Source organism: Sinohyriopsis cumingii, chromosome 2 (assembly GCF_028554795.1).
Source record: "Sinohyriopsis cumingii isolate HCF-2022 chromosome 2, ASM2855479v2, whole genome shotgun sequence".
Classification (NCBI taxonomy): Eukaryota; Metazoa; Mollusca; class Bivalvia; order Unionida; family Unionidae; genus Sinohyriopsis; species Sinohyriopsis cumingii.
In genome coordinates this window covers 10,978,665-11,006,460 of record NC_142962.1, presented here as the reverse complement: position 1 = coordinate 11,006,460, position 27,796 = coordinate 10,978,665, and the positions used below count along the sequence as shown (strand labels likewise).

Below are 27,796 nucleotides of genomic sequence, written 5' to 3'. Positions count from 1 at the left end.
CACTAAATGTACCATGTCTGGGTCTAACACTGATCACTAAATGTACCATGTCCGGGTCTTACACTGATCACTAAATGTACCATGTCTGGGTCTAACACTGATCACTAAATGTACCATGTCTGGGTCTAACACTGATCACTAAATGTACCATGTCCGGGTCTTACACTGATCACTAAATGTACCATGTCTGGGTCTAACACTGATCACTAAATGTACCATGTCCGGGTCTTACACTGATCACTAAATGTACCATGTCTGGGTTTTACACTGATCACTAAATGTACCATGTCCGGGTCTTACACTGATCAATAAATGTACCATATGTAGTTTAAATGAAGGCTGACGGTCCATTTTGCATGAATTATTTCTAACAAATTAACCATCAGTTTTGAAAAGGCATATGAGTAAACTTTCAGATGAATCGGTCTGAACCATTCAATGACTAAGATTTATTGAAACGCATAGCAATATCACAACACATACTGTCTGATTTGTTTACACCCCTGGATTCTCCACCCCCGCTGTCCTACCCCACCGCCAAAAAAATGTTGTCTTTTTTCAATACAAAATGGTGTTGGATGGTGTAGGAGAAAAGCGATAAATAAAGAAATAAATAATTAAATAAATAATTCCTTGTAGGAACATTGCACTAAAAATACGCATCTTATAAACAAGATCAATATCACACAACTTTGCCATAGTGTTAAATACATTATCTTAACAAAATCATTAAGTTAAGCACAACTGATGTTCATCTGATGTGAATATTTGACTCTATCCTAATTTATTATAATTAATTAGTAAAGCTAGCAAGTACACACATACTTAGCATTACCAAATACACAGATTTTGTCTCTAATGTTATCGACGTGTTCCTAGCGTAGCAAGTAACAGATAGCTATGGCATGAAAAAGGTATGATTAAACAGCGCGTGTTTTGAGATTTGAGCGTTATTGCATTTTCAGATTTCAATTTGTATATCAACAACGATACTACAATCTGAATTGAAAATGTTCTTGACATCACTCATTCATACGAAGATGAACATTATCAGCGCATACAACACAAATGTTATTACAAGTCAATGAAGAGTACAGTCTTTACAAGATATATGTTCTCCTTAAAATGAAGTGTCTCTGGTATCATCGTTTTTAGAGCTGCGCGGCGAAGGGCTTATATAAGTATCACTGTACAATAAAGGCTGCTCTACATTTTCGTCCAAGCTACTGAGGGATGGACTTCTAGTCAGACTGGATCTTCCCTTTGTTGTAATACTGCTACACAAACAACTAGATTCATAGCCACATAAAACAGAGACATTTTGGTCTGTCGTGGATAGCGAGTCACTTGTTTCGTTTTCGAAGTTCGCATCGGCTAAATAACTGTTATTTCCGGTATACTTCCCAATTAATGAATACTGTGAGCATGGGAATTGTTTGTCTGTGGTAGCATTTAATGATTGGAGTTCCTTACAATGGATTGCCTCAAAACTGTCTCTTTTTTCAATTTCATCTTTACGTTCGAACACCTTTGGCGAATCTATATTGTTTGACATATCACTTACTACCGTTATATCTGTGTAACCGCTGCTGAAACTAGTACTTGTATCGATACTGACTTGCTGTTTTGGAGCTCGTGTGTGTGACTCTACATCTCTTTTGTTATACAGTACCATGTACTCACTAACGCTCCGAATATACCTCGGGCTACTGCCATGTTTAGCACATTTATCAACATCGTCTCGAGCATACTCATTCGCCTGAACATTCTCAGCGTCAGAAGAATGGCTAGTTTCGGGAACGATGCTCAGCTTTCTGTCCAAGGATTGGTGGGAAGGGATCTTTGGGGTGCTTTGGGGTGTGATCCTCGGTGTACTATTCAATGAAGCCTTTGAACTATGTGAACTTCCTGTATAATTTGATGGATTACCATTTCCGTTTGCCTGGCACATGTGAGTAAGAGCTAGATCCTTAGTCCGTGAGTGGGAAAAAGATCTCGTTGTATAGTAAGTCCCTCTGTAGAGGTTTGCCTTTTCAGTACATATTCCATATTTACCTAGCAGTATAAAGACATCTTTCCTGAACTGTTTAGTAAGAATGGCATATAAAAATGGATTAGCGCATGAGTTGAAGGGATAAAAGAAGACCAAAAGAATTTTTGAGTTTGTAATGTCAATCAATGGAGCCCCAGCGGATGCGGTCAATCCAAAAAATGCAATTGGGGCCCAACAGACAAAATTGGTCAGTACTAATAAAGCCATTCGTTTTGCAATTGTTGTATCATTGTTACGAGCTATCGTATCACTCCCTTTCACTCGAAGAAACATGCTTATGTAGCAACCACATATTGCCAGAAAAGCGCAACCATTGAGCAGAAGAAGCGATATAACGTACCCAGCGTCTACGGCATTGTCCACTTTCATGGGTAAGCAGATGCTAACATTTCCGTAGCCACTTATTCCCATGAGCGGTAGTGTCGCTAGAACCACTGTAAAAACATATCCAGCTGCCATGATCCCCATGCTTTGTCTAAACCGAAGTCTTTTATTCAGGTCAATGGCATGACTGATAGCATACCATCGCTCCAATGTAATGATTGTCAACGTAAATATGGAGAGTTCACTGGAGAAGACGGTCAAGAATCCAGCAGCCTGGCACCCACCCTCGTTTTGCCACGATACAGCATACGTGAAATATTCTCCAAGTGTGTGCAAGTCGATAGCGGCAAGCATCAAAAGATATACCCCCATTAAAAAGTCAGCGAACGCTAGATTGCACATTAGAAATTTTGGTACAGAAAGCTTACCTCTGCCTGTCAGCAAAACCACTAAAACTGTTAGGTTTCCGAGAACAGTTGTCAAGACGACTACCCATACTACAACACGAAGCCACTCATATCCCATAACGTCTTCGCACGGATTAAATGCATCAGGTTCTGGGGTACATATGACTTTCCTGTAATACTCGGCCTTTGGGAGCTTACCACAAAAGACAGAAATTACATCTGACGTATTTTCGATTTCTTGCTGATGCCAAATGTTAAATGCTTTCCCAAAAAAGTCCCCATCCGGGGTCTTCTTCTTAACCGCTATTCCTCCTGATGTTTCATTTTCCAGTAATGCTTGAAAGATTTTTATTTTATTCTTTTCTAAAAAATTCTCTGGAAAGTTAAAAGCGGCTCTCCTTATGATTTTGTTGATGCTAAAATGAAAGTGTTCAGGTCCATTACGTGTAGGAGTAGATACCGATATTGGAGAAATGGTCGTAGCACAATCTGTATCGATGGCTTCTTGAAACTGTTTGTAGACTTTCCACTCGTGTGGATCTTGTTTCTCTGGGTTTTTGAAAGCACAGCAATGGTGTGGGTAATGCAGCTCAGCTCGAGTGATCCTGTTAAACCGAAGGACAGACGGAAATTGCTTTAGAGAACGTGTTCGTTGGAGAAACAACTCTTTCAGCTCTGACAGACCTTCGGTGGGGAGTTTTGTAATACTCGTCTGGGACAAGTCTCTGACAAATAAAATACACACTGTACTAACAAATTAGTAATCTTAAAAATGATATCTAAAGAAAAACATAAATTGGGAGTCATATTTAAATATGACACAACAACTAAAACAATATCAAATACAACTATATGAAGCACAACGTCACGCTCATTTAAGACAATCATTGATTTCAGTGACAAGTCAACAAAGAACAATTTGTGGCTGACCCGAAAAAGTTCCAATATTAGAGAAAGATATAAATGGATCAAGGAAAACGCTAAAAAGAGGTCATAGCGTTCTCGACAGGCTGTGAATTGTTTAAAGTTAAACCGCCTTCCTGAGAAGAATTAAAATGAAATCCATTGTGAGCGTGCATTAGAGCTGTTCGTACATGTGTATTCAATGCGTAATGTTCTAACAACATTTTCCAGTCCTCACACATAAGCATGAGAAGGTTCTGTATTTTTCGTTATTTTAAGTATGAAACGGTATAAAAGCAGCATCCACAGCATAAGCTTAGATTGTCGTACGTATTTTCTCATATTCTCCTCAGGCAGTACATTGTAATACGTAATATATTTGTAGGACGTGAAATAGGAAGCAAAATAGTATACTATTTTTACTTACAACATCTTCAAGCTTTTGATATCCGTATCTTTTTCAACAATTCTGGAAAAAATGTCATCATTGAGAACTGACAGCTCTGGATTGTTATTAATAAATCTGCAAATATACAATGGAATTTCTTAACGTTACCCAAAACAGAATTTGCCACACTACTTCTTGTTTAATACCAGATAATTATACGCAATGTTATTAAAGGTGAATAGTGAATTTATCATATCAATTATACATTTTCTCACAAAAGAAGCTTAATATTGCTACGATTCCAATTAGTACCATATTTATTGATGTCCCTAAGAAAACCAGTAGATCAGGACACTGGTTAGGATAATATTCCTCTGTTTTTCTTGTCACTTCATGTGGCTTCACGGCCATCACATTCCAGAAACAATATCCTGTATGCTCAATAAGACAGGATGTAAAAATAATCAGACGGTTTCAGTTATAATCTTTCGTTTGCTACCTGATGAGATCGGTGTCATTCTAGGAAGCGTCTGTCTCATTACAATATAGCTTTGAAAAACACTCTAAACAAGACGTGAAGAGTCGATGTAGCTTTTTCCGTTGTATAAACGCTAATTAATCTTTTTCGCATGTGTTTTTTTTAATAATTATTTTGCTCTGTTATACAATTGGGTGAATACTCCATATTTAAATTCTTTATTTAATTGTTATTTTAATGATTTGATGTCATCGTGTAGATTTTTACAAATACCTTGCAAATACGTTTTAAAGAAAGATATAAACAATTAATTTTTTTATTAATTATATCATCCTGGATATTATTATTATTATTATTATTATTATTATTATTATTATTATTATTAAGACAAGTAGTAGTAGTAGTGCCTAAAGTGGAAATAAAAGGTGAATATGGAAAAAACGAGTGGTTGTGTTTCGCAAATAACTCTCAACTGTTTTAGATCTTGTTGATCCCGTTATTAGGGATTCTTTTTTTATTCAATACTAATATCTCACGTGAAGTGAAGCTTTTGCATTATAAATGTGCTGCCATTATCTTTCATTAGTATCTGACCTTTCTACTTAATATACCATTGAAATGATAAAATAATAATCGGCGATATGGCGCCAGACAATTTTCTTTGCTCCTTAAGGTTGCTTGATGCCAGCAAAGAAATCTATTTTTCTTCGTCTTGTAGGCTGGCGAATTTCATTATAGATTAAACCAGACAAATGCAAGCCACGAAAATGACCACGAAATCTGACAGGGTAGTCAGAGAATCTTGAGTGTTAAGCAGACATAAGCAAGCCACGAAAATGACAACCAAATTTGACAAGGTAGTCAGTATCTTACGTGCTAACCAGGGTAGTGCAAGCCACGAAAAGGGCAACCAAATTCTACAGGATAGTCAGAGTGTCTTAAGTGTTAACCAGACAAATGCACGCCACGAAAAGGACAACCAAATTCGACATATTAGTCAGAGAGTCTTAAGTGTTAACCAGACAAATGCAAGCCACGAAAAGGACAACCAAATTCTACAGGATAGTCAGAGAGTCTTAAGTGTTAACCAGACAAATGCAAGCCACGAAAAGGACAACCAAATTCGACATATTAGTCAAGAGTCGTATGTATTAACCAGACAATTGTAAGCCACGAAAAGGACAACCAAATTCGACATAGTAGTCAAGAGTAGTATGTGTTTACTTCTAACAAAAGATACAGTGAAATATTGGAACGTTAACGTCATGCTCTATGACTGCCTGTAAACACCTCGGGATCTTAGCATTGTGGATCCCATAATACATGCCATGATGCATCAGTCTGTTTCTTTGTGGCTCTGTTGGTGGAATAAGAACTTAATGGCAACTAAAATACGACAATAATTTATGAAAATATTTCATAGATTTTTCAGATAGATTTTCTCGAAATAATTCAGCCATTATATATAATTTAAAAAAATGCGACATTTAGGCAACTCCGAGAAGATACCAAACATATAACTATATTATTTCTTAGTTACTTATTTACTTTTACACCCACCGACTTGACCAGAACAGATGACTTTTGTGATCATCAAGCGGTATTGCGTGTAAGCGATGTATACAAGATTTCTGACTCTTCCGTGTATTGTAAAAATGTACTTTTCTGACACCACTCCCTTCTCTGAGGTAAACAATACAGCCATTACAGATCAAAATAATTAACAAAGTTAAAGTTTGGGAAGAAATCAATTCGTATCCATCAATTTAAAAAAAATCTTGATAAAACCACTTTAAGTTTAGTATCGTATCGATGATTATAATTCATGATGTGGTATTGTAACTGATGATGATGATGGTGATGACATAGACGAACATGAATACATGTGGAAATCGTTAATTTACTACAGCGACACAGTATCAACAAAATAAATACAATTCAAATTCAATTTAACTTACAAATTAGTGATGTCAGCGTTTTTGAAAACAGTATCACCAAGACTCTTTATATCGTTGTTATTCAGACGCCTGAAAAAGATCATATTTCAGCCGATCTTATTATATGTTGTTCAGATAAATGTTCTCAATCACGTAAAAAGGTATCAACATATAAATAACGAATAACATATGAATCTAAAATTTAATGCAGCTAGGCACAGAACAGCACAATACATTTTACTGTATGACCTGTATTCCCATAGGCAAGATCTACAATTCCGGGCGGTATATGCTTTTACACTCTTTGCTGATTACAAACTGACACGGCGTATATCAAGTCTTGATCGTATCACAGAAGTATATACAAATGAAGATTAAATAGGTCTACCAGTGTTAAAGAGTGTGTACAGGATTATACACTTCACTTTCATAAAATATCCGACAATTTATCAAGTTACACAATACTTAAAAAGAAAACAATACAATACAGTCCGCACGTGTTTATTTGTATATTGTCTACTTCTTACAAACCGAACTAATAGTTTACAGAATTAGTTAGAAAGAAATATTTATTTAAAAAAGTACAACACAATGTGAATGCATTACGTTAAAATCATCAAAGGAGACTGTTCCTAATAACTTAATTTAAAAATGAATATATCGGGATATGTTATCAAACGAATGTTGGATTGCGGTTAGGCGAACTATTTAAATGAGTTCTAGGAGAAAGGTTAGAAATGGTATGGTCCCACCCGCCCGATTTAACGAATTATTTCAGAGAAAATACAACATTGATCAGTTTTATATTGTATCTTGTATCTTTCTATTTCTTTTTTGTGTGAATGTTTTCTTTCCCCGTTGGTGGTAGTCTCTTTCTTCTGGTTTGCCAATATCATGAAATTACACATTTATAAATTGTTTCGAATTAATTTGTGTTTATATGAATTGAACGATTGCTTGGTGCTCGCTTTCAGATCTGAGAGCTTGCCAAGTTTAGTTAACAGTAGGATAAGACCTGATTACACTTCGAAACAGTCATGTTATTACATCGTACCCTATATCGCCAAACAAGTAACAGCTTTACTTGTTATATTGTATGGTTTTATAAGTCATCTTTATATCTTTTGGAAGAGGCGATCTTGCAATCCTTTGTGCAATTCTTCATGTTTACATTGTTTTAACTTTATTTTTAATTGGTGCCGTACAGCCACTATCGTGGTGATGGGCCGTTAAACGTTACATACATAAACACATACATGCATGGATGCACCAAAAATGTACATCAGACTGGGTGTAGTATATATATTTAAACCTACTCCTGAAAACACTAGCCCAACTGTACCCAGACTGTGCACAATATGTGTATTTAAACATAATCCTGAAACACTAGCCAAGGTGTACATCGGGTTGTGTATAGTATATGTATTTAAACCTAATCTTGAAACTAGCCAAGGTGTACATCGGGTTGTGTACAGTATATGTATTTAAACCTAATCCTGAAAACACAAGCCAAGATGTACATCGGATTGTTTACAGTATGCGTATTTAGTAGTTATGTCTTGTAATTATGATATAAAATTAACAAGGAACGTAAGACATTTTCAGTTAATGGTTGGTCATCTTTGATGTAGTCTCTATATTTTCCTTTTATATCCTCGTGCTGGAAATTGTGTATGTTCCTGGAAAATTTCCTTAATGATGAGCCTAATCGAATGTGATGTAGCAACTTTTGCATCATTATCTGTAGAAAACGTTCCTAGAGCATTACCATGCAACAGTGCAATACGTTAAATGAACCATGTCTTACATGTTTGCATTTTTATTGGTGTTCTGGCATGTCATTGCGTGTCATAGATGTCAAGCGTTCCTTATAAATCGGCGTGCAACAACCAATTATCGAATAATGTTTTCTCCACATTGCTTATAAAACAAAGTACTAACAGTCACCCATATTTGATTTCTACGTTACTTGAAATATCATTATATTTTGATGCAACAAGATCATTCGTATTCGAGTAAAGTTAGAAAGATTTAAGCTATTGAAGAACACATTTTCAAGAACAACTAAAGAAGAAAAACTTAGAATCCAATTTACTTTAAAGACGGCAACAGTAATCTTTATTCAACACTTACAATGTTGCGATCTTCGAATTACAGAATGCACACGACTGTATTTCCTTGATGTGGTTGTCATTCAATTCTCTGAAAAGACAGATAGAAAGGTTACTATGACAAATATTTTATATTAATACCAAGATCAAATTTTATGTCTGATTGTTCAAAATCTCATATGCAGTTTCACACTTGATTATTACTGCAATAATTTCTTGTATGGTGTAGGAAGTCTTGATAAATGGATTGGACTAATCAATTGCAGCGCAAAATTTGTGTATTCCATGTTATAACACAGTGGTTTATATAGAATTTATTTTTTTTTTTTGCATTAAATTTAAACAAAATAATTTTATCATTCAGCACAGCAAATAATAATTTGCTCTCAGGGATAAAATTCAAATTGGGAACAACAAAACCAAAAATGTATCAAGTATTGTTTGAGAAATTAGAAGCTCTAAACTCATATAAATTTACCAATAAATGCGACAATGTATATATAAATTACATGTTAATCTAACGCTTCATATTCGTAGAGTGAATACGAATCTAATTAGCAGCAACAAATATAAATATGGCCGCGATTTGTTTCCAACATCGACACACATCTGATTTGTAACATTCTTCGTAGACCCTTTTCACTTTGATTATAGTCTCTAATGCATGAGAAACTAATGACATTTGTTTGACTAAACATCAACCTGATCTTGATATCATAACAGTGACTGAAAATATTTGATTTGTTGTATCTGACTCAGTGGAAATCCAGATGATCATTTTTGGTGACTTCTTACGTTTAACTGTAATTCTTTACTTAGGGCTGATCTATGATAAAGCCTACTCTGGAATTTAATGGTTTATACGTCATTGTTTCCTAACATCCCATATGTCTTTCAAACCTCTTATCAGTTTGCCCGTAATTGGTTTGTAAATCATTATTGACAGAGATTAACATTAATGGCATCCTTCGTGGTCATCTTTAAAGGCAATCTTGTTAATTGTCTCTTCTGTTTAACTTTGCTGCACATAACAATGTTACTCTGACTTACACTGTAACGGCTTGGAGGTCACTGAACGCATTTGACTCTATGGTATCCACAACGTTATCATACAGGCGTCTGAAGAATATAACGAAAATTGACACAAAGGATATTAAAGTTTAGAAATTGTACAGGACAACACGTGTGACTTTCGTTCATCAACAGTCGTTAAATAATAAAGAACAACTTTATTTCTTCGTATGATAAATGAATCTGTTTATGATCAATATGTGTGCTTATGATATAACTTATAAATTGAATCATTCTGCAAATTATATGAGGTAAATATTATTCTTTTACGTCAGACATTCTCTAACATTTTCAACATACGCACCGATAGTGTCTTGTTATGAGTTCCGACTGTTTAAAACCTTACTGAGCAAATAATTATAACTTTAGAATTTTAATAATTGTTCACAATATAGCTCAAATATTTTCTTAAACAAAATGAAATATATTTGATATGAAATATGTTCTGAGTAAATGTTTAAATAACAAAGCACAACAATGTTGACAAAACTCAAAATTTCATACTGGTGTAGGCCTACATTGTAAGAAGTAAAAAATAAGCGAGCTCAAGTTTTGAATAATGTTATTGTCACGAATCTTTTAATTAGTTTTAACATGCATGGTAAAGGAATTAATATTTTAAATAAGTAATAGGACAAATTAATATATGCAAAAATCATGCATTTCGTATGATTTCAAATTTTGTTTTGAAAATTCTCAGTAAATTTAGAAGTGAACGAAGTTTTCAATAAAGATGCAATAAAGCAAAAATATAACTGAGTAAAGGATCAAATATCTAATGAAGAGAATATATTATTTTGGCCATAATATTATATAATGTGAGATTTCTTGACCACTTGATATAGCTTATAATTTTTATTTAAATATTTATACAATCGTACTACACAGCTTCCGTGCTTCCCGCCCCTCCCGTTGCATCGTTCCGCAATATGCATCTGAGGTTCCACTCCGCAGTTTCATATTTTGCACAGGGAAGAATTACGAAAAATTGAACAAAAAGGATCGAACGTTTATTAAGGTAGACGCCAGGAAAGCTTATCTTGGTGTGAATCAGTTCTGCTTAAACATTCATTATGTACCAGATATTGCAGATATGTAGCTAAGTAGGGGTTCGAATAAACACTATGCACTCATGTCAAATGGACAGTTTTGAAAAACAGCAATGTGTAACAAATATTTTAAAAGAAATTAAAGCAATTTAGATGGTCAGATAGTCTTCAAATCAGGTACTCGTAATTTGCATATGAGTAGAAGCCACAAAAAAACCTCGTTTGTTAGAATAAGAACAGAGCAAAAATACCGAAATCTGGTTATTTTGGAAGACTTTTTGCAAGTTCACAAGCTGGATTAGAATGGGTGAGGAACAATTCTGACTGAGATATAATATAACAGCATGATGTAGACACGTACATTTTTATTTTGATTGTAAGAAATGAAAAAGGTCCCATTCTTGCAAAGTTTTCAAACATTTATGCAGAGGACTCCACGTGTGAGGAAGTGAAATTTTGTAAAAACTGCGGAGCATTACCTTAAGCACCTAAGGCCAATGAAAACTAATTTTTGTTTATAACCTTACGTCGCCGTGTTTTCTATGGTTTTGTTAGTTAGGGTAAATAAAATAAAATTAATTGCCAAAAATAACACTATTTGCTAAGAAAACAAAATTGTAACAAGGATTTATTTGTCAATCCACTCCAACAACCCACCAAGCCCTCGTATTATCATTGTGTGTGGCTGCCAGAATGCCGCATATTGCTCTTTCGTTTCTCTTCACAGAAATGTTACAATCACTTACATATCATTATATCAAGTGTTCCAATTACTATCATAATACAAGTGGTCCATAAACCGATATGTTTTGTAAACCATGAAAAAGTGATCTGGAAACTCCTTCATGTAGCATCTAAAGTAAACTCAAAGTGTCGCAACTTAAATTAATCACATATAATATTATTAAACTACCTAACTACAATCGTTCATAGAAATAAAAGAGCAATAAACAAACTTATTAAACAGATGCAAATGTTTCATTTGTTAATATTTATCTTCTTGTTCTGCTTATTGAATTACATGTCGTAGTGTCTTTTTTACACTGCCTCATGCTAGTCGGTTCTTTTTTTTATTTCTTTGCTAAATGATATGTTTGCCTTTTCTGCAATGTGTTGTTTAACTGCTCTGATTATTTTTATTTGTTGGTTGGTTAGCACAGATCCTTCTCAAGGTGTTCCACGTCCTCCACCAAGTTTAACAGTACATCATCTAAGCCTTGGCATCCGCGCTATCAGAACCTGGTCAGTATTATATAATCTCACTCATTTATTTTACTTGAAAGAATACAATAATGTCCTCGTTTCAAGAGAACAATATACATTACTTGATTTTCATCTCACTGCTTTCTGTCTCTTCATGTAATCTAACTATGTTTGATTAATAATTGGATTTAAGATCTCGGATTTATAACTTATTAAACAAATACCACAGTGTTTACGCATCCAACATGATACAATATTTGTGAACACCAGAGAATGCAGTTAGTTTAAAATGTTCCATGAAATCTGAAACACAACATTAATAGTTGTCTTCAGATATATTCTATCTGTTGAACGACAAGTGGAAAATGTATATCTATGAAATAAATATTGCATTAAACCCTTCAATCCTACCTATATAGTCTGTGGAGTACACGTCTTTGTTCCATTATTTAAACTGTAGATTTTAAGCTGATTCATTGTCTCTGTAAATATTTTGTCACTTAAAGTCTTCACTAATGTTTCCATATAGTTTCTACAAATCAATTCCATGTGTTGTTTGGAATCATGACTACCTCTTGATCAAGACGTTGTCTAATTATATTGATAAATGAGTGTCTGACATCACCAGACATGTTATGAATGAGAAGTTTAATGAATTTTGGATATCTGAAATTTAAATTGCATTCAGTTTAAGAAGGATCTATGTACTTACCATTTAAGCTATCGATATCACTAACTTTGCGAACTCAAGCTTCTTTGCCATGCACGTTGTTGTTTTAATTATCATTTTATCATATATATGGCATGTATTTATTGAGTTAAAGTGTTCTCATCTTCACCAGTAAATACCACAAGTTTTTGCAATGTGTTTTAATTCTTCCTACACTAGTTTTGCAATCTAACCAAACGCATGATAGAATACCTCTGTGCATTTTTGTATTTTCTAAAACAACCTGCTTTTTTTATTGTTCGCTGCCATGTGATAAATACAAAATTCAGATGGAAAGAGCTAATTTCTGTGTGTCCATCTTTATTGAGGGTTTTTTCGTCCATAACATTTCTTTTGTTCTTTAAAGATTTCACCGTTTTGGTTAAAAAATCACAAATCACAATCACTAACAAAAGAAACCATTAATTGATGTTGATTGTTGTTGTCTTTTACAACTGAACTGTTTTCTCGCAAAATGTATATCGTGTTACCTACGTTATGGCATAATACTTTGTGTTCGGTTAATTCTTGTTTGAATTGAAATCTCAAAAGCATTTTTCACAAAATTATTGATGTGCGTTGCGATTCTATTATCTGACTAGAAATCATTCTCGAACGATCTGTTAATTTCAACACGAGAGAGATTTTGAATAGCATGGTTTATCGTGATTTCAGTATTTGCACAGTAAAAACTCATGTCAGGGCAAGTTTAATTAAAATGGCTTTAACAATAGTTACATTGGGACACCAATAAAATGATTATATCAATATTCTGATCTGAAATCGAGGAAATAACCAATCGATAATTCCCATGTATGAAAATAAAATTTAGATTTAAAAGTAAATGTTCACCTGAAACAAATGTGCCCAACGAAAGGTAATAGAAATGTAAAACTTCAAAATATGTGCACTTAAAAAGCGATTTTTTTTAATCAACGTGAAACTTTTGTTTGGAAAATTGATTTACTTACAGAGAGTCGACTTTGATTCCCGCTAATGCACGTGATGTTATTCTTGTGATCTTGTTGCTGTGTAAATCTCTGAAAATAAATCGATACAAAGATCAGAGAAATATACATTTATATGATTAAAAATAGATCGTCATCCATCAGCATAACGACTTGAGCTGTAGCAGTTTAGTTATGATCCTTTGGTATTAATTGCATGTTATTTAGTTATGATCCTTTGGTATTAATTGTATGTTATTTAGTTATGATCCTCTGGTATTAATTGTATGTTATTTAGTTATGATCCTTTGGTATTAATTGCATGTTATTTAGTTATGATCCTTTGGTATTAATTGTATGTTATTTAGTTATGATCCTCTGGTATTAATTGTATGTTATTTAGTTATGCCCCTGTGCAGAATAGTGCTGACAGTGGTAACTTGAAGGGATATTATTAGAGACATTTTAAAATAGCGTTTTTGATTATCTTGGTAAACGATTGACAAAATTGGAAAGGAATTAGATCTGGTGTTTTCCTTTGCCAATTCCTGTCTAACTAGCTGTGTAATTTTGTATTCCTTCGTTCATTTTTAATTCCTGGTATTATTATTATTATTAGTAGTAGTAGTAGTAGTAGTAGTAGTAGTAGTAGTTGTTGTTGTTGTTGTTGTTTAAAACATTCATCTCTAATACATTTATAACCATATCTGGTTGACCTCTGTATTCATTATACATTCCTTTTTAGTACGTAAATCTTTTTAATACAAAGAGAAACGGATTTCATGGAATATTTGTGTAAGTAAATGAGTCTGGGTCTCAAATTAAGTATTACGTAAGTTTTTTCTGCAACAATGACAGGAGGTAACAATCAATTTAATTACATCACCTACGCTGTTCAATAAATTTCACCATGTAAATTAACAAACCCATTTTATCTATATCTAATGAATAAACTATGTGAAGGGAAATATATGTAAAATATTTTGCCAAATCCACTTGGTGGTTTTAAAGATATAGTCAGGTGATAAATGCTAAACATAACGGTAGTTAGTCTGGGCTACGAAAGTCGCCATGATGTATATATTTTGTGGCGTCAATAAGTTACATCTGGTATGTAACTGATGAACTGGTCTACCGATTTGCTGTCAGTCAGTTTTGGAACTGTTTTAATTTATAATTACAAAGTACAACTACGTAAATGAAGATAAAGTTAGATTATGGAGATAGACGAGGAACCAGCCTATAACTATGTTAGTTATTTACAACCTACTTCAATAACATACCACACTCCAGTACACAACGATTTCTTATAAACCATTCGTTATGTAATCTCGAAGTTTCATCAAGACAATCCGAAATACTGATAAAACGTGTACTTTTTAATCTGAAAGCAGATTATATCCAAATTAAATCCAAACTTTCCGATAACCATCTAAATTTCAATTGGCTTTAAGGAGGCTGTCATCTTGTGGCATAACTGGACTAAATAACGTTATAAGCATGGACAATTACTGCTTTCAGAGATGAAGAGCTTACAACGATAGCGACATACAATGTATCGATAAAGATTCCGCCATACAAATATTAAATACATCGAAAAGAATGAAAGTATACGGTGAAGTGGCGTGCATTCGCATCTAGATCAGTGAAGACAATGTTGACATACCTCTTCTGCTACCTTCATGGACTATGACTAAAATATCTTTATATTTGGTATTAGGGAAATATCGCTCTGATTAAAACGGACAGGTGAATGTGCTCGAGGAATGAATATGGACTAGTCCAAAGAATACTAACGTAGTAAAATAAGAATAATGAAGTTTGTCTGAAAAGGCAATGCTAACTACTGGAGGAGCAATACATACAATATAAAATATTTAACAACAAAAGCTTTTTTTATATTGATCTTTGGAGTCCATGAAGTTAAAAAATAACCAAGCAGAGTTATCAGCCATGTGAGAAATGAACATTTGAATCAAAGGCTCGGCTGTATACTATATAGTCCGAATTACAACCATCAATCTGACACCAGAATGAAGGGAATTGAAAGTTACATTGTTAATAAATAAGACAAACCAGGATAGCGAGTGAGGAACACTTGGAAAATGATAATTCTTTAAAAGGCAAAACCTTTCAAAAGTTGAAAAATCTAGAGCGTAACCAATGTCGTCTATTACAACAGTGAAATAAACAAATAGTCCGTTACTAAGGTGCTGAAAGCAAAACGTCGGTAAATAGCTAGTTTATATTTTTAAAAATCAGTTGGTCACAACTAGTTGATTTTCCTTAAATGCATTTTGTCGTCCCTTTAGTTGTGATAACAACAGTACCAGCACAAACTATGAGATAATCGTCCACCATCGATTCAGAAAACTGTGTTCAGACTTACATATCCGTCATCATCCCATTGAAGTCCTTATTAACGGTGTGGAAGGATGTCAGATTGGGAACGGAAACCAGGCCGCCGCGAAAAATATGTCTGCAAACATTAAAATGAAATTAAACTCTAGTATAAAAAAGCAGTGTAGAATTTTTCAAGTTTGTTTATTTTTTGTTCTTTTCTTTGCGGGGAGGGGGTTCACGACATATATAATTATTGCTTGATTTATAAAGCAACCCGATGCTGACACAAAAGTATTTTAGCTCCCATATCTTAACGTTACTTTTGCTGTCCAATGACGATTGATTGATTGATTGGTTTGACTGATTGATTGGTTGTTTGTTAACTGAATCACTCTTGAATGAAGACATTTAATGAATTGTACATTTTCTTATAAATAAATATAATTTCATTATATCATACGTTAAATAAGAGATATTAAAAAAGTGGTAAATATACAACTAAAAAAGACTGCAATATCTTGCACTTGTAATAATGGATATTATATCCATATTTGGGATACTAGTGTTTTCAAGCTGAAAGTATATGGAGATTCCGTGTCAAGCCTTGATAAAGTGGTTTTCTTGATAACACGCGGTGTCAGAAAGACAAGTGTTTGTTTTCAGAAAACCTAGTGAAGAAGTATAAATATAATTTTAAATTTTTAATAAATACCAGGATTTAAAGTAAGACATTTAAATATTTTATTTGGAAGATTAAATAATAGTATTAATAAACTAGTGTGACATAAATCTCTCACCTTCCTTCCAAACATATGGACAATTTCGACAACTGCTGTTGTTGAAGTCAATGATAATGTGATGTAATTATTTATTTGTAAAATCTCCTTCTTAATTAGAACTGTAATAATTCATATGGTGACTCGTCCTCTTAATACCAACCAGATGGTTTCATTTGAAAAGAACGTTGTTCTATGACCATTTGACATAGTCATGATTATTGTTAGTGACAGGAGGATTTTTTTTATGACTATTATAAATGATGGCTGCATTCAAGAACAAATAATAAAGATTGTGCGCAAAAAGATAATTTTCTCGAAAACAACATAATGCGACAGACTGTTTTAATCAAATGAGTTGCCGAAGAACATGTTTGTGACATTCACTTTATATTCCTTATGGAAGCGTGCCAAAATCAATATGTAGTAACTATGTGGACATTCATGGTCCGTCTAGAAGCATTAGGTTCTTTCAGTATTAATTTGTTGAGATCAACTTCAAATTTTCGTGATAATATCTGCGCTGAAGCATAGATAAATTACATCTACTTCTATCATGAGAAACGTAAATGCATTCTTACAAGACTACTTTATCGATCTTAATGTAAACCATCGGTTCTGACAATGTGTAGGTTTTATTTGTATTTGTTAGAAAAATAAGATGATTGCAGAATCTGCAAATGGTTACTTACAGCGTGTACAACTTTTCAAACTTTCCAAGAACACCTGTATCGATTGTTCTTAATCTTTCACATCCTATAATTCCCCTGAAATAGATCAATCATATTAAATAATATAGCTACATTCGTATGATTAGAAGAATAACGTTATATTGTTTTGGTATAAATCTGATCTTCTGTGCGGAAGAGTTTTATATAACACGTCTACTCGTCTTTCGTGAACAATACCATTTTCAGTTCAAACCTGAAAGTCACTTTCTTATATTAAAACACAACATTACAAATTTACCTTCGCACTCTTGCAGATATATTGTTATTGTTCATATATGTTCGTGAGGCCGTGCGGCAGGTGCATTCCGTGCATCCATATGCACGTCAGGCTCTCAGTTCACCTTGTAATGTGAACTCCTTCTACATTGACTGGGAGGGTAATCCTACTTGGTATTACGTTTCATGAGGATGAGTATATGACAAAGAACGTTTCTAATCCCGGGCATGGGTTTGGCTGGAGAAGTGGGGATTGAAAACAAACATGACCTGATGTTTGAGATCACTTCCATCTCTTCCTTTTTACTGTTACCCTCCTTCGCTTTATTTTTCAGAGTGTACATGAAAGCAAAAGGGGTGGGGTGGATTTCTGATACAATAAAGGTCTCCTCAGCCAACATATTGCCACTGTTGCATGACCTCTTGACGGTCATCGCCTTTCTGCCTCCTACAGTTTGAATTTGACGTGGTTTTTTTTAGCGTTCATCCTAGTATTTCTCAATGTGCGATTTTCCTCCATAACAAACGAATGACTGAACATGGTTACAAATCACAATGTTATAGGAATTATGAATATTCGATTAGACTTGGAAACAAATGTATTCATTGTTTTGGGGAATGCAGCATTCAGATTGATTCAAGGTTCGCCACTTATGTTCACAAGAATGTACTTTTGTGGTGCTTGTAATACATATACTATGATAAAAGATAGCCATGTTCTTTCTTTCCTTTCCAAGGCAAAATTTATATGAAAAGGTTAAAAGTCAATTACAATCACACGTCGATAACATTTTCGATTAAACATCATTTCCATTGGCTATTTTATCCTGTTTTAATGTAAATCTAGTTATTTGATGGAAGTGAAAATGAACATAGAAAAGGCAAGACAATATTGTTATACTATGAAATGTTCGATACAATTCCATGTTTGTTTGTTTTTTTTGTGTGTGTTTTTTTAAACTTCCCTCTTACCGTCGCGCCCATTTTAGTGGGAAACGAAACATAGCAATCAACTTTCCTGATAATTTCTCATTAAGTTTGGCATGGATCATTACGAAGCTAAGAAATTCACTCCACTATAAGCTCGTTGTCCCATATGACCTTGACATTAAGTTTGGCATGGATCATTACGAAGCTAAGAAATTCACTCCACTATAAGCTCGTTGTCCCATATGACCTTGACATTAAGTTTGGCTTGGATCATTATGAAGCTAAGACAATTCACTCCACTAAAAGCTCGTTGTCCCATATGACCTTGATATTCAGATCAAAGTGAATGAAATGTTCGTTAAGGTTTTGATTATGACTATCTGATTTGCTTATTATTCTGAAACCCATTCATGGATTTTCTGCATGCTTTTTTTTATTCACTAAGAATTCAGAGAACCCATTCTGCTAAATATTCACTCAGTTACTCATAGTAATACGTTTTAGCTTTGATTCTGATCTGGAGGCCATGGCCTTCCTGCTTGTTGCAATATATCCCACATCGGAATTTTCAGATAACGTTGAGATATGCTGATTAAAATAAGACTGCTCCTACTGAAAGCAAACAAAAATGCCCCCAGCCACCATCCAAGACTTTTTTTAAAAAAAAGGTGCGTTCAGGGGCACTTGAAGATAACAAGATTCGCTTGTCAAGAAGACACGGTTGTTAGGTACCGATACCAGAGAGAAGATCATCGTAAATAGGTCAAATAACAACGTTGTGGATTATTTAGGGCATTAGTCCATGTCTCTAGTAATTGTTACATGATATGGAATTTGAAGAATAATTACAAATCAAACGTTTAGTGGACTTCACGATTCTGCGCATATAGTTGTAAGTCGGCTTATTTTTTTGTTTTTGTTTTAAATAGGACTTAGAAGTTAGAATAATTCAGTTATATTAGTTGTTCGAATACTATTTATGAGACATTTTACATAATCGTTCGGCCGATTTATTTTGATGTTTTCTTATTGCACTTTGTCAGGAAGTTGCTTTATCATGAAAGTAATTTAAAATGGCAAGGAATCTTTAATAAACGGATTTTAAGGAAATCCCAGTCTTTCCAGTTCCGGTGTGTCACACCATAGAAAGTAATATCATCTACCTATCACTTTCCATAATGTGACGCACCGGAAATGGATAGGCTGCGATTTCCTCAAATTCCGTTTTTGCACAGAAGTGAAATAAATCACTAATGATAAAACTTGACAGTTTTGAAGAAAGCTTTCGACATAGTCCAAATTTATTATGCAATCTCGTTTTTGTGAATAAAGTGTTTATTTATGTGCCGTACAAGAAATACTTTATGTGTGAGAATGATAAATAGAACCTCATTGTCATCGAAAGTTAAATCTTAAATTCTTTAATGCTTCCAAATCCTGAACTATATTGCCTTCAATCTGGAAAACATGTTTCGGCAGCCGGCAATCCCTTCAAAGTTATTTGTGTTTCATACATTTCTTTTATCACTGAAAAATGTTATGGATTTTGAGATAAAATAAACTTAAAACTACTATCTGAAACGAATGCATCAGTGGCATTGAAATATTATCTGAAACGAATGCATGAGTGGTATTGATACCAGACATTATTTTGGGTTGCGATCGTCCAGATGCTGAATACAGTATATTTTTAGTGTATACTTTATCATTATTATCGTATAACATCATAAAGAAATACAGCATATCTTCAGTGTATACTTTATCATTATTATTGTATAACATCATAAAGAAATACAGTATATTTTCAGTGTATATTTTATCATTATTATTGTATAACATCATAAAGAAATACAGCATATTTTCAGTGTATACTTTATCATTATTATTGTATAACATCATAAAGAAATACAGCATATATTTTCAGTGTATACTTTATCATTATTATTGTATAACATCATAAAGAAATACAGTATATTTTCAGTGTATATATTATCATTATTATTGTATAACATCATAAAGAAATACAGTATATTTTCAGTGTATACTTTATCATTATTATTGTATAACATCATAAAGAAATACAGCATATATTTTCAGTGTATACTTTATCGTTATTATTGTATAACATCATAAAGAAATACTTCTGACTATCGCTTTTGCCATTTTTAAATAAAACTGTTTGACATTAACATTAACGTTATATAAAATTCATGCCATGTTCTCATTCTCGCGTTGTATTAGTAAGTCTCGCCTCGAGGATTTAGCTCTAATTTATTTAATGGAAAGAAGTCCTGCTCGGATTGAACCATCCGTAGATTAATCTTACATCCTATATTAGCAAACATCAAAACGTGATTCCCCGTGGGTAGGAATTTTACTGATTATCTTCTCCAAATCAATGTCAGATGATTTTGCTAAACTTTTCTAATCTAACGGATGCTTGTAAATCTGTAATGTTTATAAACCTGTTATCTGAGACCCGTGAGATATATACGAGCCGTAATAACTATCTTTTAAGAAGTGATTTTCTTTGTTATTGATATTTATGTCTGGAAAATTTTACGGATCAACATTACAGATTAAAGTGGAAGCTTGGATAGTGCTTGTTTTGTTTTCTTCTTCTCGCGTCAAAGAAATAAATGGAAGAATGTAGTTTTTTCATTCCTTTCTTACGAGAATTATAATTAATTCAGAACCCCCAAAAGATGAGTTTGTAATGTTAATCGTTCTTGTCTGTATTATACCAATACACAAAATGACCTCTTGAAGAACTATTTGGTCCTTCGAATTTGCTTGGAACTAATTTCTGTCTTTTAAATCTAGCTGTGATTCTTTCTTGGCATTCGAAACTTACAACACTTTTGAACAATACACATACAATTGCTTATGCAGTAAATTGTAGGACAACATGTGCTTGACGTGTGAATTTATAAGACTTTTAACAATCAGCAGGCCAATTATTGTTACGTTTATAACCGAATCGTCGTTCTGAAACGTTTAAACTAGAATTATATCGACACATTTCGACTCTATGGAATTTTCTACAATGTTAGGTCAACCCTATTGTTTGCACAATATTGTTCAATTTAGGCTTGATTTAGTTATTGGATATCGTTATTTTATTTATTTATATATAGTACAGCGGACCTAAGGGATTGAACACAAAACAGAACTGTTTGTGAAGATCACTCTCTATGTTGACAATATACATAAAATGCAAGGTTTTAACGTTCATTTGTGTCAACTTAATGCAAGAAAAAGAGAGACAAATGAAGCAAACAACGCTGTAATATTTACGTATACTATTGAAATATGAACATTTTATATTTTGAACAATTTAGATTTTGCACGGATATCATGACTTCTGTAAACAAAATGAAGATAGACAACTCTTGGTCTATAAGGTTCATTAAAAGGCATCATCAGTCGACGCCATGTGTTTCTCTTGAAATTTGGCTAGTTACTTCCAAATCACCTCTGAAAAGGTTTCCAGTTAACGGTATCTTGGTCATTTAAAGGCTGAACAAGATGACTTGTGTAAATTCCTTAATAAATCGTCATGAGGTCATTTTGTATATTGGCATTGCATAAAGATAGCTATTACTGATCGGGAAGACTCGTGTGAATTGACTATTTTTACTGCGACGATGATCAAAAATTACTTCCTAGCGTTAAATATTCCAATTTAAATCATTCATGCTGGCAAATGTCTGCATTAGGGAGGGACAAAGGACTCCACACGCTCATAGTGTGCCCTTGAATCACTGGGAGTGATACCAGCCTTTGCTATGGTCTAGATTTTTAAATGAATAGTGAAAAGGAAAAATTTAATCATAACACTCCGTAAAATTAATTAGTATAAGCAATATTTACATTTTTCATCAGACAACGAAGCAGGATCAATGAAATTCTGTTGCAGAACCGATTTTCTTTTTCCCCAAGTTGAGCCTTCAGCTTCGGAACGCATTTAGGTCACTTCTTGTTTCATTGGTAATTTTATTTTCTGACTCGCATTTACTTCCCTAAACTACTGATGTCTTGAGTAGGAACATAACTCAACCGTTTCAGAATAGAGCTGAAAAATGTGTGTGTGTGTGCATTTGTGAGTGTGTTGGTAAAAGAATACTCGGTTGATGACTTAAAATAATAACTGGAAGAAGACAATGAGGCGAGGCAGCTAAACTATAAGAATTATAAATATTTGTACAAATCAAAAAACAAAAAATCGATCGATCTTTACACACACACATATATATTCCAGTATGGAAAATTTGACAAAGGTATACATCAAACTTAAAAAGCGCGTGGAATCTTAATATAAACGCCAATGCGTTCAATTAAAATATTTACATTCATTGCAATTTCTTGGAATGATTCACGTTGTGAAGTCATTTTGTTTATAAAATTAATCTCTTAGGAACCAAAAGTATTTATTAAGGTAAACACAGATTCGAATTCAGTCTGAAGACGGAATAAACACAGATTCGAATTCAGTCTGAAGACGGAATAAAGCCAAACTGACGACATATTTTATGTTTGTGTTTCTTATTTTGAATATTTTTGTAAACATCGGAAACAACTTTCTAATAATTTTAAAGTGTACTGCTTTATCTTTTTATCTCGGAACCAAAGTTACGGAGCATCCAGAAATGCTCTTAACAAAGGCATGCGGACAGAGAATGATTGGTAAAGGCAACATTTACGGTTGTGCAAATACGGATGCGGACAGAGAATGCCTGGTAAAGGCACCATCTGCGGTTGTGCAAATACAATGCGGATAGAGAATGACCGGTAGAGGCAACGTTAGCGTTTTAATTCCATGGAAGCCGTTTGTTTTATTAGTTGCATGATCGTATCTTTCACTATGATAAAGTGGCTATTGCTAGGCGATATGATTTAAATGGAAAATAAGACTTACATACGAGATATCCAATAACAAATTATAAACCATATACACGGTTTCATACAAGTCAATCGACGACAATGTCTCAACATTTTTATACAAAAACTCAAAACAAAAGTACAAGAGAGATAAATATCAAATTAGCTTATGAAAAGGTAGTTTCCACCAACCCCCAAAACAAAACAAAACCTATACTCACAATATTTTCAGCTCAGTGAGTCCATCAAACACTCCAGGCTCAAGTTTCTCTAGAATACATGGGTCGGAAGTTGTGTCACGGAAAAACCTTGGTCAGGAAATTGGACACGAAATGTTGTCAATGTATGCAAGAAGCAAAACGTTTTAACTAAAACATTTAAATGCAGAGAACTGAAATCATATTTGCATATAATGACATCAATATAAAACACCAATTATCATACAATGGACTTTACAGCGTAAAGTTTGGTTTACAAGAACAATAAGATGTAAGTGTTTTATTTATGTCCATTTACCAAATAGTGTACAAGTTATAGTTTAAATTAATGTACCACCGTATAAATCGGTAAAACAGTGATGGGAAATCACTTTCAAGTTTATACAAAATCATTCGAAAGTATATGTTACATAATTACATATATTTTGTTGAACATTTCTATGGCAAGATTTTATGTATAAAAATACATACATACATACATACATACATACATACATACATACATACATACATACATACATACATACATACATGGATACTCTTTCACTATAAAGAAATCTTTCATCTCTCAAATACATTCACACCAATCTCAGTATGTAATGTCAAATAAACAATTTAAACATTTGAATTTATTCATTTTGTCTGTTTACAGACTAAGAAATATATCTGAGAGAGTCAAAATCGTCATCTTATCAACACAGAGAGAGACAAAATCGTCATCTTAGCAACATGCAATAATCAGGTCAACGTACAGACATTAAAATATTCTGAAAGCCTCCAAGTAATGCATTCAGTTTATAAGCAGGTCAACAGGAACTCAGAGTAGTTTTTTCATATTATCGAATTACATCCTTATATTCCGTTTTCTTACAAATCAATTATAAAAATAAAGGCATGTACTATCTATAAAAGATTTCCTTCTGGAAATTGATAGTACATCTTTAAACTTACAATTCCTGGAGTTGCCTGAACCGTGAGAATGTTCCATTTTGTACCGACATTATTGATACTCCACTGAAGTACCTGAAACAAAGAAGACGTCCTGGTAACATTAGGATCCCAACGTTTTCCTCTGCAAGTTATCGTCTCATTTACGTCATGGAATATATTCGAAAATATCACGTACTGCGTTGGTCATAAAATAAGAAAAAAGGTAAATTCAAGAACAATCTCGGTCAATTTCTGTGCAGAATATCTGCACTTAACAATAAAGGAAACAAACCACTGATTATATATATATATATATATATATATATATATATATATATATATATATATATATATATATATATATATATATATATATATATATATATATATATATAGAAATATATATATATATATATATATATATATATATATATATATATATATATATATATATATATATATATATATATATATGTATGTATGTATGTATCTATATCTATATATATCTATCTATATCTATATCTATATATATATATATCTATATATATATATATCTATATCTATCTATATCTATATCTATCTATATATATATATATATATATATATATATATATATATATATATATATATATATATATATATATATATATATATATATATATATATATATATATATATATATATATATATATATATATATATATATATATATATATATATACAGAGAGAGAGAGAGAAATGGCGTTAAACCCAAATCAACAAATCTCTCTCTCTCTCTGTTTTCCACGAGTGCAATAATTAATCACACAAAAGACGATGTAGAACTTACTAGAAGATAACTTTTAACATAATATTTGCATATAACTCCAAGCCGAATTTAGAATGTAATTAACTTGATATCTGGTAAAATAAGTCGCGAACTTTTAACGTTTTCATGGAAATGTCGGGGGAATGTTGATTGTATTATCGCTTAAAATTTCATGGCAATGTCTGTAGGAATGTTGATTGTATTATCGCTTAAAATTTCATGGCAATGTCTGTAGGAATGTTGATTGTATTATTGTTTAAGGTTTTATGGCAATATATGTAGGAATGGCTACGGCATTATTGCTTAAAGTTTTCAATGCAATGTCTTTGGGAATGGTTACGGCATTATTGCTTAAAGTTTTCATGGCAATGTCTGTGGGAATGGTTATAGTTTTATTGTTTAATCTAAAAGAGGCCTACTGAGGCAAAAGATAGTACGATCTGCTGCATTTTTTATTGGACAGCATTGCACAGATTTCTTTCCCGCATTCAGACGGCCGTTTATTCGGTTACAGAAGCCATATTGCTTCAGTACTCTGTATGAGAGGGATCTATCTTTTAGCCATCGCCTTGCAAAGGTTTCCCAATACCAGAGTTCAAGAGACTTTCATTGAGTTGTATATTAACGAACAATTATACTGTATTCTCTGAAATGAATGCTGACACTTTGACTTGATAAATGGATCTCAGACTACAACACTGAGAAATAAGCATTATTTCTAGATCTCTTCAATGGAATTGTTTCTCTATTGAAATCCATTTTAAGATTTCTACAATTGAATTACATTATTTCAACGGAATATTGAAGACCCGTTTATTAATGGAGACTATAACCCTATAATTGAAAACCATTTACGAGTGCAGTGCTAAGCAATTTTGTCTCTCACCTACCATGAAAGATCATTAATTTCTTACATTTCTTTCTGCAATAAACTGCTGACTTTACATCCATTTGAAGCACACTAGTCTTTGTGCAAACGGAATACTTGAATCACGTTCCTGTTTATACAATTCACTTCTTAACGATCGAACACTTTCACAATGATCACCCAAAAATTATGCATCAGTCCATCTTTGTTCTTATTGACGGGATGTATGGGGTGTCCTGGGAGGAGTAGCACCTCTGATTGGGGGAAGCAGTCGTACTCTTTCTGGGGTAGCTCGCCAACCTTTGGTCTCCACTTGACACTCAGCTCTCACCTGTGGTTCCAAGAAGCTGTGGCATGCGCAGCGGCCACATCCCGAAAAACGGACTCCACTGTCCTGCTAAACGAGGCTGAGGGTAGCCGACGGGTCTTAAACCCTCCGTGAGTTAGGCTTTGTCTACCTAGCATGTGAAGACTGGATTCGGCATCCTGCGCGGAGGAACAACGGGTTGGTCAACGGGCAGAAAGACGATTCCCAGTAAAGCGTCATTGTCAGGAAGAGGGACAGGAACGATCTGCGTGTGACCAAGTCCTCGTGCGGCGTCGACTGCTGAAAAGACCACCGTCTCATCGTCACCAAGCTCAACATCCTCATTCAGCCCATAAGACGCCCGCAGGGAAGGAAGGCTCCTAAACGACTAAACATCACCAAGCTGAAAAGTACCAGTACCAGACAGTCCCTCTTAAGAACATACTAATTGCTGACAAAGAGAAGATTATCCCACGATGAGATGAACACTTTGACAGCGTCCTGAATCGCCATTCGTCTATCAATCGTCTCCCCCAATTACCCATCAACGAAGCACTGGATGACCCTCCAACTTTGCTGGAGACACAGAAAGCAATACGTATGCTCTCCAGTGGCAACGCCCCTGGTTCAGACTCCATCCCCGCTGAAGGCTACAAGGAAGGGGAAACAGTCCTGATAGAAACGCTCTACCAACTGTTTTTACTGATATGGCACCAAGAGACGATCCCCCAGGAATTCAAAGACGCTTCCATAATCCACCTGTAAAAGCGCAAAAGGAACCGCCAGGCATGTGGCAACCAACGGGGTATATCCTTGCTCTCAATCGCAAGAAAGATACTCGCCATAATCCTACTGAACCATCTCATTATGCACCTTCACCAGGGATTCCTACCAGAAAGCCAGTGTGGATTGCTGAAAGAATGTATGACGATCAGTATGGTATTTGCTGAGAGGCAGCTACAAGAGAAATGTCAAGAGGAAAACGCCGACATTTTCTCCATCTAGGTCGATTTAACAAAGGCCTTCTTTGATAATGTCAGTGGAGAAGGCTTGTGGAAGGTAATGGCCAAGCACGGATACCTGAGAAAATGTATATCCATGGTGCAGCATTTCCAAGACGGCATTCAGTCATGCGTCCATGATAATTGAGAGATATCTGAGCCATTCCTAGTAACCAATGGCATCAAGCAGGGTTGTGTTCTGGCACC

General features: G+C 33.9%; 1 protein-coding gene across 1 annotated transcript; it reads right to left on the bottom strand.

Moving 5' to 3' along the window:
• LOC149804336 (thyrotropin receptor-like) lies at positions 1-27,226 on the bottom strand. Its single transcript, XM_089932225.1, has 10 exons — positions 27,078-27,226; positions 24,627-24,698; positions 23,679-23,765; positions 17,392-17,466; positions 15,970-16,059; positions 13,605-13,673; positions 9,652-9,720; positions 8,624-8,692; positions 4,115-4,210; positions 1-3,509 (listed from the first exon to the last, which is right to left on the bottom strand). Exons 1-10 carry the CDS (start codon positions 27,224-27,226, stop codon positions 1,121-1,123), a joined length of 3,165 nt encoding a protein of 1,054 aa, XP_089788351.1. The 3' UTR covers positions 1-1,120.
• Between the last annotated feature and the right edge of the window lie 570 nt (positions 27,227-27,796).

Bases quoted from the DNA above. Each gene is read 5' to 3' on its own strand.
- LOC149804336 (XM_089932225.1), bottom strand. From the start codon at position 27,226: ATGGAGTCTGAACCAGGGGCGTTGCCACTGGAGAGCATACGTATTGCT. The intron at 16,060-17,391 runs GTAAGTAACCAT...TAATGTTTGCAG, and splicing joins TTTGAAAAGTTGTACACGCT to ACATATTTTTCGCGGCGGCC. The intron at 13,674-15,969 runs GTAAGTCTGAAC...ATTTATTTTCAG, and splicing joins AATGGGATGATGACGGATAT to AGATTTACACAGCAACAAGA.